Source organism: Hemicordylus capensis, chromosome 5, assembly GCF_027244095.1.
Source record: "Hemicordylus capensis ecotype Gifberg chromosome 5, rHemCap1.1.pri, whole genome shotgun sequence".
Taxonomy (NCBI): Eukaryota; Metazoa; Chordata; class Lepidosauria; order Squamata; family Cordylidae; genus Hemicordylus; species Hemicordylus capensis.
In genome coordinates, this window is record NC_069661.1 from 45,515,097 (window position 1) to 45,530,423 (window position 15,327).

General features: G+C 46.0%; 1 protein-coding gene across 2 annotated transcripts in view; it reads right to left on the minus strand.

Moving 5' to 3' along the window:
• Positions 1-15,327, minus strand: part of BBS7 (Bardet-Biedl syndrome 7) — a 57,090-nt gene that overhangs the window by 21,403 nt on the left and 20,360 nt on the right. For both annotated transcript variants that reach the window (XM_053256038.1, XM_053256037.1), the window contains exons 7-9: positions 3,963-4,079; positions 1,588-1,718; positions 792-876 (exon numbers count right to left, since the gene is read on the minus strand). In XM_053256038.1, the coding sequence (XP_053112013.1) occupies positions 792-876; positions 1,588-1,718; positions 3,963-4,079 (333 nt within the window). The remainder of the gene's footprint in view (positions 1-791; positions 877-1,587; positions 1,719-3,962; positions 4,080-15,327) is intronic.

The following is a 15,327-nucleotide window of genomic DNA, read 5'->3' on the forward strand; positions in this document are numbered from 1 at the left end:
ATCTGAACTGGCTCCAGAATTGTTTCCAGGCCCAAATCAAGGTGCTGGTTTTGACTTTTAACTATCTAAATGGCATGGGTCCAGCATACCCGAAGGCACAATTTATTCCATGTGACACTGCTCACTCAGTGAAGTCATCTGGAGCGGCTGTGCTCCAGATTGCTATGGTGGCTAAAGTGAGACTTGAGCTGATCTTGTGGTAGTGAGCATGAATTGTTCCCTTTGCTAAGCAGGGTCCTCCCTGATTTGCATTTGAATGGTCAACAACATGTGTGATCATTGTAAGATATTCCCTTAGGTGATGGGGCCGCTCTGTGAAGAGCATTTGTCTTCTTGCATGCAGAAAAGTTCCAAGTTCCCTCCCTGGCCTCTCCAAGATAGGGCCGAGAGAGACTCCTGCCTGCAACTTTGGAGAAGCCACTGCCAGTCTGTGTAGACAATACTGAGCTAGATGGACCAATGGTGTGACTCAGTATAAGGCAGCTTCCTATGTTCCTATCCTGAGAGTCTGGTCTGGTCTCTGCCTTCTTGGCCTCTTTGAAAACTGACAAAAACCATCCCCTTTTGCCAAGGTTTTGCTTTGCATAAATTGAGTCTGTTGTTTTCTATGCAGTATCTCTACAGATGCTGTATGCATTTTCAGTTTGTGATTATTAATAATCACAACTGATTTGTGATTATTTTATTATGTTTGTCAAATCACATTGATTGCATTTTTGAAGACAGAAAGACACCATAGAGCTTTATTTAAACAAAACAAACAAACAAATCTGAAGTATTTAGAAAGTAACCTGAATATGTTGATGTTATGATCTCATCATAGCCCTCCTTCCCAACACAGCCACCTTGGACAGATGTGACACTTTCTGAAAAGGCCTAAAAATAAGAGAGAAAAAGCATTTGATGCATAAACCAATTGCTTTGAGTTCTAAATAAAGGATTAAGAAGTTGCGTCCCATGTGAAAAAAGAAATCCATCTTTGTAACATCTGTTTTTCTGAACACAGTACATTCGGAAATTCCATAGAAGCACTTCACATGATCCACAGCACTGCCCCACATGCACTCTCGGGGCATTCAACAACTCCCCACTCCAAACTCTATCAAAAATCCTCGGCTTTAACCTCTTCTTAAAGAGTGGTTTGTCATCAGGGTGGGGAGGTATGGGGGGAGATTAAGAGAACTTATTTATGAGAAAATAAACAAATACTCTTGCCATGTATGGAAGCTCTGGTTTTATAGGTCACAACTAGAATCCATGGGATCTGAGTGAGATGTTTCTATTAGTTTCAGAAATGAGCAGTGGGCAACATCCAGCCCTTATGTATGGGGTGCAGGAAATGTAGGTGTGTGCCAACAGTGGCACGAGTCCTTCTGGACTTGCTCGGACATATTCCAGGGCTGTGAAGAAGGAGCAGGCAAGGAACACACAGATTAGCATGCTGTGGCCTCCCTGGGTTCACCACCAGCACAGACTGCAGTCTGGTAATTCTAGCTACAGGCTGAAATACATTCACATTCTCCACCCATACAGAACCCACCAAACTGGTGGTTTGTTCCCTAAATATATTTGGCACAATAAACTTACATATTCATATCTGAGGACAGGGCTATTTGCACTTTCAAAGTTATAGATTTCTAACATTCCATCATCTCGACCAATAAGCAGTTCTTTAACTCCATCTCCCAAAATGTCAAAGCTATCCATACATAAAACGCCTGGAAAATAGAAAACAAAACAGATTTATATAAAACTGATGGATTAATTCATCTTTCAAATCTCAAAGGCAATTTGCAAACAGTATTTAATAACATTAAAGTAACATAGATAGTGTTCCCTTGTGGGAGTCACAGAGGTCATTCTTATGACCAGCCGGACAGGGCAGCAGGAGGGAGGAAAGGCTTGGTAAACTTACTCCCCCGCCCAGACGACCAAGTTCTTCTGTTGGGAGTGTGAAATGCACTCCCAGACAATCAGCACTGCATGCGTGCAGGGCTGGGACGATGAGTCCTGGCCTCTAGAAACCCCACAATGTACCACACAAGTGCACAGTGCATTGTGGGGATCCCCCCCCCAGCAAAGCATCAATACACACCAAGGTTGTTCCCATAACCAAAAACTGGGTAGGACAAATGTCCTACCCAGCTTTGGGATCTGTGCACCCTCCCAATTTTCGGCAGCTTTTCCTCCTACCTTGGTCAAATGTTGGATATGGAAGCTGGGTAGGACAACACTGTCCTACCCAGCTCCTGTCTCCCACACAATCACTTCTCCCTCCTGCTACCTAGTTGTTTGCTTTCACAAAACTGGAAACTGGGAGCATGCACAGTTCCCAAACCTGGATAGGACAGGTTTTTGGTTGTGTGAACAGCCTCACCATCTTCCATGTGTGTACTGGTATCTCCTTTCCAATGTATGTATGGCAAGCCATGTCTACCATAAAAAGTATAAACTGGCCATGCTCACTAATCTTGATCAGAAACCTGAAGTCATGTGGAGATTTTTAAGATGTACCCAAAAAAGTGCTCTGGAAGGCATGACATTAAGGTCTGTAGTAAAGATCAAATACGGTGCTTCCAAAGTAAATCACATCATCTCAAATCAGAGTTTTAGTACTGGGCTGAAGAAGCGTTATCAATTCTAGTCTGGCCCATGGGATGGTAAGGTGTACACCAGCCCCCTTCTTTTACACTCACATGCAATCACATGTCTATACTGCAAGAGAGCATCTCTGACTTTGATGAAGTGTTAGATCTTTGCATTCCTTTTCATAAATGTAACAACATTAATCCTGCATGAAGCTGCATGAAGCTGGGACATTAATTCCTTAATCAGAATCATATAACCACCCAGCTCTGTTACTCAGTAGCAGCTGTGCTATCCCCTAGGATGCTTGGGTGTTCTTTTCTGGTTTTGGTTGTCCTTCTGGATTCTTGTCCTTTTTATTTATTTCTCGTTTACCCTCTGGTGAAAGCTGCACAAATGCAAAATCAAAGCCAGACTGATTACATGGTAAGAACTGCAATCAGACTTGCTTCATTTGTATTTTTAATTTTCTCATCAAATGCTAATCAAGATTAAAAGGAGACTGGCTGCACATTTGTCCTGTTGAAGTGGCAGGTGAACAAGGACAATACATCCCAGGGTTTGTATCCAATGGATTTTTTTGTGGGGGTGGAAAATTGGAAACAGGTACATTTGCCTCTTTAACATGGTGTAATTTACAGCACCAGAAAGTAGCAGACTCCTGAATGTTGTCTGTGTGGATCTGCCAGGTCAAATTCACATAACTAATGCCTTAAATAAATTTTGATAGACATCTAGCACAGAAAAACCCAAACTTCTTTCAAGATACAGCCACAGATACTCAGGTCTACATACACAGATTTGCATGTATTCCCATTCTCTCTAATACATATACATCCACACAAGCCTCCCTCAACAGACAGTGAATAGGAAGAAGCCTCTTCTTCCTTTAGGCAGGCATACTGTGCTCTCTCTAAGTCAGATGACATCTAATTTTCTTGCAGCAGTGGCCTAGCAATAAAAGGGTGGCCAAATGCTAAGGAAGAAATACAATGAACTGTAAGGAAAGGTGGTGGAATTGATTTTTGTCCCAGACATGAAGCTTCCCAAATCAGCTTTTTAGGAAGTGCAGTCAGTAAAAACAATTGCTACCAAAGACAACCACAGGGCTCTGTGCTTGCCAGGAGTCAACATCGACTCAATGACACACTTTACTTTAGGAGGCAATTCACACGTTATAAGCATCATAACCAGATGCCATGCTAGAACTGATGTCAATCCCTTTTTTTGGAATGGCAGTAGCATATCAGATATTTCTTATTTCTTAAACAATACAATTTGTAAACCACAGTTATAAAGAGAATTGTCAAGTTATTTCATACTGCATCAGCTATAATTATATAACCATGATCTCAGGGGGAAAATGAGACACTTACCTCCTCTCTTTTTCTCATTTCCAATTTTCCACTTTTCTTCTGGAGAAACCCCAGAAATCTGTACCAGACCAATTTTGCCATCAGAGGTCGCAAATAGAAGTTCTTCACCAGAGTCACCTAAGAATGCAAATTAAAGTCATGATTACAGTACTGTAGTATTCTCTAGCAGGTTTCAATAAACTTTTATTTGATTCAGAACTCTGAGTTATTTTCTTTCATGTTGGCTTGTGGAAAAGTCTCAAAAACAAGGCAGAAGAAGCTCTTTGTTTGCCTTATTTTATAAGAAATAGCAGTTAGGGTGCAATAATGAGTGACCCCTGTGCCAACACACCCCACAGTCAGGCCATTATCATTGCTCTCAACGTTCTGCTCAGAAGAAGATGGCAGAAAAGATCTTTGAAAAATTCCAGACCACATTTCCATTCCACTCCCCCCACCCCCGCTTCCCAATAGCTGCCCAGAGGTATCCCAGTCAAAGTGGAATGAACTCAACCAAGTAGTTCCAGGAGAAGAATGTCATTACTTCTGACCCACCGATCTGCTGACAAAAGGGATCAAGAAACCAAGCAACAACCACTTTAATACAACACACATGGCAGGACAGCTGCAGACTTAGAGGAAACAATGAATCAATGGGGGGAAACTAAGGCTCCTCAATTGATAAGAGGCTCTTGCTGCTGCTGATCAAATTGTATGACAATACAAGCCTTAGAGTGAGATGCAACTGGCAGGGCCAATTATCTAGGCCTATTAGGACATCTGGGTGGGGGGGGGGTGCATTTTGGCCCCTTCATTGTTCAATATCTATGTAAACTCTTTAATCAAGTGCCTGCAGGGCTTAGATATACACTTCCCAAAGTTGGCAGAAGATGGCTTCCCGTACTTTTATATGCGGATGACGCAGTCTTTTTGTCCCAGTCACCAGTGCGGATGAGAAGAGCTCTTAAGGCCTTAGCCTTCTATTGCAAGGAGGAGCAACTGCATATTAATTATCAGAAAACCAAAATTTGGGCCTTCTCCAACAGGAGGAAAAAATATAAATGGAGGATTGACAATCACAACATAGAGCAGGTTAAATGTTTTAAGTATTTGGGGGTCCTATTTTAGGAATTTGGGAAGAAGACTGCCCAAATCAGTTATGCTGCTGCTCAGGCACAGAGAGGTACATCAGCAATTCTCAGCTTCCACAGGCGACAAGGAGGGATGTTCATTCTGGCTGCCATCAACTTATTCAAGACAAAGTCGATGGCTCAAATTTTATATGGGGCACAGCTGGGACCCTATACTAACTATTCCCTCCTGGAGCAGGTCCAAGCCGGGTTCTTAAGAATATTATATCTGACTCCTAAATGCATCTCTAATGCAACTTTTGAGATTGGAATCGGGCATTATCTCGATAGAAGCCAGGGCCTGGTATTTAATACTAATAAATTGGGCAAAAATCAACATATTGCCCTTTGGGCTCCTTCCTTTGTTACTATTCAATAGGCACTGCTCGAGCTGGTGGGAGAACTGTGTCAAGAAACTCCGTACCTATGTTCTTTCACCTGAGGCCATCCTCTCTGTGGGTTTGGACAGGGCCAAAGAACTTATTAAATGAAGGGTCTGGGACAGGGTTTCTTAACCTTGGGCCCCCAGATGTTGTTGGACTACAACTCCCATTATCCCCAGACATGGCCTTTGTGCTCTTGCTGCTGCTGATCAAATTGTATGACAATACAAGCCTTAGAGTGAGATGCAACTGGCAGGGCCAATTATCTAGGCCTATTAGGACATCGGGGGATGGGGATCAAGCAGGGGTGCATGGATGATGGGAGTTGTAGTCCAACATCTGGGGGCCCAAGGTTAAGAAACCCTGATCTGGGATATTGAGCTTCAGAAAGATCCGTCAAGGACATTTATGTCATTCCTCCTGCTCAGTGGTGGGATGAGAACTCACCCAGCAGATTATCTGTTTCTTCTCACTTTCCCCAAACATAGGTGGGCCTTTTTGAGGGCCCGTATGAATGCCCTCCCTTCAGAATTATTGGCTGGTAGATACAATAGCATTCCAGTTAAACAGAGATTTTGCCCCTGTAACTCTGAAGAGATTGAATCAGTTGTACATGTGCTCCTGCAGTGTGTCTTTTATATAGACCTTAGGCAAAGGTTAATTGACACTCTTTTACATAACCTGCCAGGTTGATCAGATGAATTCTACACCAAATATCTAACAGATGTGAATTCACCTATCATACACACAGTGGCAAAATTCTGTTGTTTTGCAATACGAGTTCATTGCACTCTGCTCGCTAATGGTTAGATCCAATGTACAGTTATGTTATTAATATGGCTATGTTTAAAATTTTATATTGTTTTAGATGTTGTGTTATTGGTCAAAGACCGTAATAAAGACTGAATGAATGAATAACTGATTTAAAAGTACTTGCAAAAATATAAGCCAGAGGAGATACCTGCACCCTTCAAGCAAGGACTCCTGGTACTTTTTCCTGGACACTGGAAAAGGACTTTGTGATGTCCCTCTAATTAACACTTAAAATAATGTCAGTTCCCTCTTCTCCTAGAAACATACATGGGTGAGAGGTCTTCTGCCACAGTAGGCTCCTAGGGATGTGCAAACCGGCTCGAGGTTGAGCTGGTTCGCCATCAAACCAGGCCAGCTTGAGGACCCGCCCGACCTCAAGCCGAGTCCCCTGAGCCGGCTCAGAGTTGGTTCAGGGGTTCTAAGTTTTTTTTTTAAAAAAAAAATCCCCTCCAGACTCACCAATATTTATTTTTTATTTATTTTATTGTTAAATTTATACCCTGCCTTTCATTAAGGCGGCTCACAATAAAATTTTAAAACAAGATTATAAAAAAGACACATTAAAATATTGAGATAGGTTCGGGTTGGCACATGAGGGGGGTGTCTCTGTCATCTTCCCCTCCCCTGGGTCATGATCCAGCCACACAGAGTCCCATTGGTCATGTGCAGCAGCCTCCCAAATGGCTGCTGCCACTGGAGGAAGGGCCAGAATGGCCCCCAACTGGGCCAAATCAGCCCTTTTTAGAACAGGAGAAGGCCGGCGGGGCAGGAGGAGATGGAACACACACACACACACACACACACACACACACACACACACAGAGCCGCCACCACCAACCCAGACCCAGCAGTGAGTCTGGTGAAATATTTTTTAAAAAAACTTAGAACCCCAGAACCAGCTCAAATTCTAGCTAAGCCAGGAGGCACAAAACCAAATATTCCCAGGCAAGCTGATTTTGTGCACACCCCTATTGGCTCACACCAGGGCCCGCCTATTCATAGTACGCTAGAGAAAAGAGAAAACCTACCACTTCCCTGCACTGTTGCTGGTTTCTAAAGTTTCTTTTTTAGATTGTGAGCCCTCTGGAGATCCATTTTTATTTATTTACCTATTTATAAATAAGTAATAGGGAGCCATTTTTATTTATTTATTTACTTATTTATATCTATCTTTGTAAACTGCTTTGGGAACTGTTTTTGAAAAGCGGTATATAAATATTTGTTGTATTTGTATTGTTTTTGTTGTTTGTTTTTTTTAAAAGGACTGTGAGCCCTTATGGGACAGTATTATTAATCCTTATAGGACAGGATTATCAGTTTTTTAAAAATGATGTAAGCCTGTCGAAAAGTGCAGGATTACATACAATAAAATAAAATTAAAATAAGGTTAACAAGGCAATGGGTTTTGTGCAGGGTTCAAACTAGGGTAACTCCTAGTGCTGTAGGTCTAATTAAGGGTCAGGTTTTGACATACAAATTATTGTTCTCTGATGCTGGAGTCCAAGGGCATCTCATGTGAGGGTTATGCAATCCCATGTGACTCCAGAAGCAGGACTAAGTTAATTAGTTACACTTTTGACGCCGTGAGGAGCTAACCCACCTCAGTTCTTTTAGTCCTGCAAGGCTCCAGGAAGCTCCTTCCCAACTCTTCTGAGTTGTTCTCTCCTTCCTCCTAACTTGGCCTCCACTTCTCAGCCTCTTCCCCCCACCTTTTCTTCCCCTCTCTCTTCCTCTTTATACTGCATGGAAAGGGCTGGCAGGGTACTCCATATTAGAGTACCGGGGGCCGGGTGGAGGGAGAAAAAAGTTCAGGCCGTCTCTTGGCTTTCTGAACTGCTGCGAGGCCCACTACAGGGCAGACTTTGTCGGCAGCCTCCGTTCTCAGTCGCAACGCTCCAGAATGCACCACCACCTCCAATCAGCTGTTCAGCGGTGTTCCAGAACAGCAAACAGGGCCAGTGGCCATTGCGGAGGGCAGGGAAGCAGCCCGAGTGTTGACTCCATTGCCACTTCCTTCCAGCCCTACCTGCCGACTGCCAGCAGCAGCAGCGTTCCCGCTACCCCCGCACGCCTATCAAGGCCTCGCGGGGCACATGGAAGGCCTCGTGGGCCCAATCCAACTGGCAATGGTGTCTTCTGGCCAGAAAGCCCCCAAGAAGACACAAAGTAAGGCAGGGACAGCACCTGAGATCATGTCAGCGGGCACTTCTCTTACAAAGCAATTCCACTCCCACCCATCCCCCCCACACAGGGTGGTGACGAGGAGCTCAGCTACAACTGGCACATCTGAATTGGTGAGCTCGGCCCATGATGAATCTACTGAACCTGCTGCTCCCCCCACCCTGGTCCCCTCAAGGTCATCTAGTCTGATCCCGAATTTAACCACAACCCAGACTTTAACTCAAATGGGATATGCCACCTACTTAGGGGTCATGTTTTGAGGACTTATTGCCAAGTTCCTTTGAGAAATATGATAAACTGAAGTCCAAAAAGCAAAAAAGGCTAAGAAAGAGAGAAGCACATGAAAAAGTCTAAAAAAGCCAGATCTAGGTCTAGACAAAGTGAACGCAGTGTACACTCATCTGAGCTCTCTGATCATGGCTCCCCTAACCCCAGAGTACTAACCCCAAGGGGTACAGGGGCCATACCCATCAAAATTCCTCAGGAGACCCCACAAGGACCTCCTCTTGAGCCCATTCCAGTCATTCCTATAGAGGTTGACCCTACATCTCCACTGGGTGGGGGAGATCCTGAGCAACCAAGATCCGAGGGCGAATGGTACGGTAGCCAAGAGCCAGAGTCCTCAGAAGCACCCATCAGAATTTTCCAGGCGGTAGATTTGGCGTCCCTCATGTCCAAGACCATACATGCCCTAGATCTTAGCCCGCCCACCTCTCAAGAGCTTTAACCAACCGGGAAAAATGCCCTGGTGTTTCCTGGGGCAAAGACCTCTAATATGTTTCTCCCGCTCCCCAAACAGTTTGTGGAAGCAGTTGAAACAGAATGGACACTGTCCACCTTCTCAAAAAGGGCTAGTGCGGTGGCTAATAGGCTTCATACCTTCCAGTAAGAGGACAGTGAAATCTTCACTACACCCCCTACGGATGCTCTGATCATCCAACTTATTTCTGGCGCAATTCTGGCCAGGGATGGGGAGTCAGTCCTTAAGGACCCCACAGACAAAAGCTTTGAAGGGGCCCTCAAACGTACAAATGAATCAACAACTTTGTCAATTGTCGGCAGCCGCTTCGATGGTGGCGAGAGCGTCTCTAGTCTGGCTGGATGACTTAATCCAGGATCCGCCCTCGGACCCAGCCAGACTGCACCAAACCCTATTAAAGCTGCACAAGGTGCAAACATTTATATCAGATGCTACTCTTCTGCCTGCATTTTGCATCTAGAGCAGCCACATCCTCAGTGGTAGGCCCTCGCAACATGTGGCTGAAGTACTGGCAGGTAGACGCTGCATCAAAGACCAACCTAGCCGCAGTTCCTTATGATGGCGAAAAGCTATTTGGTGACGCAGCCTTAAAGGACATCTTGGTGTAGTCTAAAGATAAAAAGAAATCCATGCCTGCTGCATTACAGAAACAAACAAAACAAAACAAAAACAAAACAGGACCGTCCTCAAGGAAGGCATTTTTTTCAGTCCTTTCGCTCCCCCTTGGAGGCCGAGACAGGGGCTTCAGATCACAGCGTCCCTACTGGAGTAGGCCTAGAACAACCAGGCAGGCCTTTGGAAACAGGGCCTCATTCGCTGCCCAAAACAAGCAGTCCAAACAAGAGGCATGACGGGGTGGGAGAGGTGCCCCTCGGTGGTCACCTCTCCTCTCACTGACACGTCTGGGAGGCCACCACATCAGACCAGTGGGTGCTCTCCACCATCACGGAGGGCTACTCCATAGAGTTGACCAGCCGACCTCCTCACGGATTCTTAACCACCCTGACCTCCCAACGCCAGCAAAAACATCAAGTTCTACAAGAGGCGATTTGCCATCTCCTGGCAATAGGAGCCATGGAATCCATCCCACTACACCAGCAAGGCTCAGGGGTTTACACCATAATATTCACCATACCAAAGAAGGACAGTTCCCTGTGGGCCGTGTTGGACTTAAAACACCTGAACCGCTTTGCACGAAAACGCACCTTTCGGATGGAGTCCCTGAGCTCCATCGCAGAGGCGCTCCACTACTTGGACTTTCTCATGTCCATAGACCTCAGGGAGGCTTATCTTCACATTCCAATCCACCAGGACAGTCGCCACCTCCTGTGTTTCCTGTACTCAGGGGTCATTACCAATACAGAGCACTCCCGTTTGGTCTCTCATCGGCTCCCCACATATTCACAAAGGTCTTGACGCCTGTGATAGCACAACTGCGGCTCATGAGGATTTATGGGTACTTGGACTATCTACTCATCAAATCCATGACATGTCAGACAGCCCAGAAGGACCTACAGGCCACCCTTCAGGCTCTCAACAATCACAGGTTCCTGATCAACAGGAAAAAGAGCCAGTTACAACCAAGGCACCAGATTCTTCATCGGGGAGTGCTCATAGACACTCAGCACAACAGGCTATTCCTCCCACAGGAATGCAGACAAGCCCTGGAGACAGAAGTCCACAAGTTCCTGAGTTCAGAACTCCCGTACTTGATGTTCCTATTCAGGCTTCTTGGCCTGATGGTGGCAACCTTGGAGTCAGTCCTGTGGGCCCACTTCCACTTGAGGCTTCTGCAGTGGTTCCTGCTACCCTTCCATGCAGACATTGCAGTGAAGTCTAACAGGCAAGTAACCCTGACACCATCAGTACTCCCTACGCTGGTGGATCACTCCTCCCCACACTTGTCAGTGGGCAAAGGGTTGAGTGGTCAGGTTGGTGAGTTCTGCGAACCACAGTCTCCTGGGCCAAAATGGAGCCTCCCATGATCATAATCACCACAGATGCCAGCAAGAGGGGCTGGGGAGCTCACTCCCTACACCGGTCTGCTCAGGGCAGGTAGTCGACACAGGAACGCCAACACAGCATCAACTGGCTGGAACTCAGAGCCATCTGATTGGCACTACGGGAATTCGAATCCATGATTCTCCACTGCCATGTGCTCATCCACACAGACAACACCACGGCGAAAGCACACATAAACTGCCAAGAGGGAACAAGGTCCAGGTCCCTGCAAGCAGAAACAATCCTACTATTTCAACGGGCAGAACACCGTGTGGCATTCCTGACAGCCCGCCATATTCAGGGCGACCTGAACATAATAGCAGACTGGCTGAGCCGCTCAGACCTGCTCCCGGGGGAATGGCGTCTCAACCCAAAAATGTTCCAACATATCACGGAACACTTCAGCCTTCCTGCAGTAGATCTCTTCGAAACCCCAATAAATGCACAAGTTCCTAGCTTCTTCACAAGGTTACCATGTCACTAGGCAGAAGCGATAGACGCACTCTCATCCCAATGCCTAGAGGACCTCCTGTATGCATTTCCTCCCACTCCACTCCTGGCACGCGTACTGTGCAGATTCAAAGATTCAGAGAGCACAACTTATCCTAGTGGCTCCATTTTGGCCCAGAAGACCGTGGTTCGCAGAACTCACCAACCTGACCACTCAACCGCATCTGATGCTTCCCGTCACACCAGATCTTCTTTGACAAGGTCCAGTATGTCATCCAGATCCAGGCTGGTTACAGCTAGCCGCCTGGAAACTGGACAGCGCTTCCTGGGATAACATGGCTACTCAGCCACAGTCCTCAACATTATGTTAGCATTCAGATGGCTGTCCACCAACAAGATATACCAGTATACATGGAGAGCCTTCTTAAGATGGTCAGCACATCACAGACTACACAGAGGGTCCGCCAACATGAAACACCTGTTGCAGTTTCTACAAGATGGACTGGATAAGGGACTGTCTGCAAATAACTTAAAACGCCAAGCCGCTTCCTTAGTGGGCCTTATCTCGGGGACATCAAAGAGATCCATGCAGCGCCATCCTCACCTAAAACATTTCCTGAAGGGGGCTACCCTCCTGTCCCTTCCAGAGGTCTATCGTTTTCCCAACTGGAACTTACATACTGTTCTTAAGGCTCTCCAGGGTCCTCCCTTCTAACCCCTTTCCTCAATTCCATTACGCATACTCACCTTCAAATTGGTGTTCCTCATCACCATTACCTCTGTATGCAGGGTATCTGAGCTCAGGGCCTTCTCTATACATAAAAACCTTTGTATTTTTTCTGAAGACTCTGTGAAACTGATTCCAGGCTCCTTTTTTCGACCCAAAGTGGCTTCTCCTTTTCATATGTCTCAAGATATTATTTTGCCCTCTTTTTGTCCAAAGCCAGTCCATCCGGCGGAGTAGGCCTGGCACAAGCTAGATGTGTGCAGGTGCCTTAAACTTTACATTAAGAAAACTAAACACACTAGGTCCTCTGAATCTCTTTTTGTTCCTTTTTTGCCACAATCTATGGGGCAACCTGTTGCACCCACCGCCATACCTTGGTGGCTGAAGGCATGCATAACACTAGACTACGAATCCAAAATCTCAGGGCACCCACAAAAAGTCTTGCCCATTCCACGAGGTCTGCAGTGGCCTCGGCTTTTTCAACCAACGCCCCTGTCCAGGATATCTGCAGAACAGCCACCTGGCAGGCACCTTCCACATTAGAACATAAGAACAGCCCTACTGGATCAGGCCCAAGGCCCATCTAGTCCAGCAGCATGTTTCACACAGTGGTCCACCAGAAGCCACTGGAAGCCTACAGCAGGAGTTGAGGGCATGCCCTCTCTCCTGCTGTTACTCCCCTGCAACTGGTACTCAGAGGCATCGTGCCTTTGAGGCTGGAGGTGGCCTACAGCCCTCCGACTAGTAGCCATTGATAGACCTCTCCTCCAGGAAGTTATCCAAGCCATCCAGGTTGTTGGCTGTCACCACATCTTGCGGCAGAGAATTCCACAAGTTGATTATGTGCTGTGTGAAAAAATACTTCCGTCTGCTGGTCCTAAATTTCCTGGCAATCAATTTCATGGGATGACCCCTGGTTCTAGTGTTATGGGAGAGGGAGAATTTCTCTCTATCCACTTTCTCCACACCATGCATGATTTTATAGACCTCTATCATGTGTCCCCGCAGTTGACTTTTTTCTAAACTAAATAGCCCCAGGTATTGTAGCCTTGCCTCATAAGAAAGGTGCTCTAGGCCCCTGATCATCTTGGTTGCCCCCTTCTGCACCTTTTCCAGTTCTACAATGTCCTTTTTTAGATGTGGTAACCAGAACTGTATGCAGTACTCCAGGTGTGGTCGCACTATAGTTTTTTATAAGGGCATTATAATATTAGCATTTTTATTTTCAATTCCCTTCCTAATGATCATTAGCATGGAATTGGCCTTTTTCACAGCTGCTGCACATTGAGTTGACACTTTCAACGAGCTGTCCACCACGACCCCAAGATCCCTCTCTTGGTCAGTCACTGACAGCTCAGATCCCATCAATGTATACTTGAAGTTGGGTTTTTTCGTCCCAATGTGCATCATTTTACACTTGCCAACGTTGAAGCGCATTTGCCATTTTGTCACCCACTCTCCTAATTTAGAGAGATCCTTTTGGAGCTTCTCACAATCTGTTTTGGATTTCACTACCTGAAGGAGTTTGGTATCATCTGCAAATGCGGCCACCTCGCTGCTTATCCATTCACCAAAAATTATAAATTGGACGCCTATTCCTCCGCTCAGGCAGCTTTTGGGAGGTGCGTCCTGCAACAGTTCCTTCCTGCACAGTAAGTGCCCAGCTCCCCCACCCCCCGGTTGGTTTAGGGCTGTGGTATGTCCCCACACGTGAGATGCCCTTGGACTCCAGCAGCAGAGAACAGAGCATTGGTCATCCACCGTGAAGGCTCCTGCTTGCTGCTGGGTCCAAGGGTGTCTCAACCCGCTCTTGATGCCGGCGTATACTGTCCAGAAACCAGGGGATCAAGGTCTGCAAATTTTTCTGAACAACTTATTTTATGGTATGTTTTATATTATTGACCACATTACCAGACAGGAATAGCAGCAGTAATCTAGTCAGGTTGTTTGTTGACATGTTGTTATTCCTAGTTTCTACCAGATTTTTAGAGTTTGAAGTACCTATCGCATCTTGGCCTAAAAGAACTGAGGTAGGTTAGCTCCTCCCAGCCTCAAAAGCGAAACTAATTAACTTAGTCCTGCCTCTGGAGTCACATGAGATCACATAACCCACAAGTGAGATGCCCTTGGACCCAGCAGCAAGAAGGAGCCTTCATGGTGAGTGACCAATGCTCCCTCCACAATGAAATAGTGATGTGCAGAAAGTGTTTTGTGCACATCTGGGGGAGGGGAAAGCGGTTGCTTTAAAAGGAGAAAGGCAGGTCTTACCTCCACTGCCGCCCCAGCATGGTGCATGCGCAGCTGCAGGGCTCCTCCCAGCAGCCCGTCAGCACAGAACTGAGCATGCGTGGACGCCATCTTGAGTAGTCAACAACACCATGCTGACCACTCAAGATAGCATCTGCTCATGCTCTGACATCATTTCTGTGCCAACGCCACCTGCAGGCTGCTGGGGGGAGCCCTACAGCTGCGCAATGGGTGTTTAATCTCATCAGTGCCATGCTGGGGCAGCTGGTGGGGGCATGGAGGAGCAGGTAAGACCTGCCTACCTTCTTTTAAAGTGCCCCCTGCCGAAACGGTTCAATGGGGGCAGCTTGAAGTGTTTCAGTGCCTTGCAACAGAGGCGCTGAAATGCTTCATGCATATCCCTACAATTAAATTACAACATATTTATGTATTACATGTATATCCCATTTTTCCTCCATGGTGAAACTCAGCACAGCATATACAGTATGGGATTCCCAGAAAGTCTCCAATCAAGGCACTGGCCAGACCTAGACCTGTTTAGCTTCAGCTAGGGAGATGTATTCATTGGTTCTCAGGAACCAATTCAACTCCAGGTCAACAAAACGAGCTCAGTATTTACCCAAAGTTTTGATTCCATTTATTTTTTTATATACTCAAAGTGTCGAGTTCTAGGCAATATTAACTGTTAAATAAT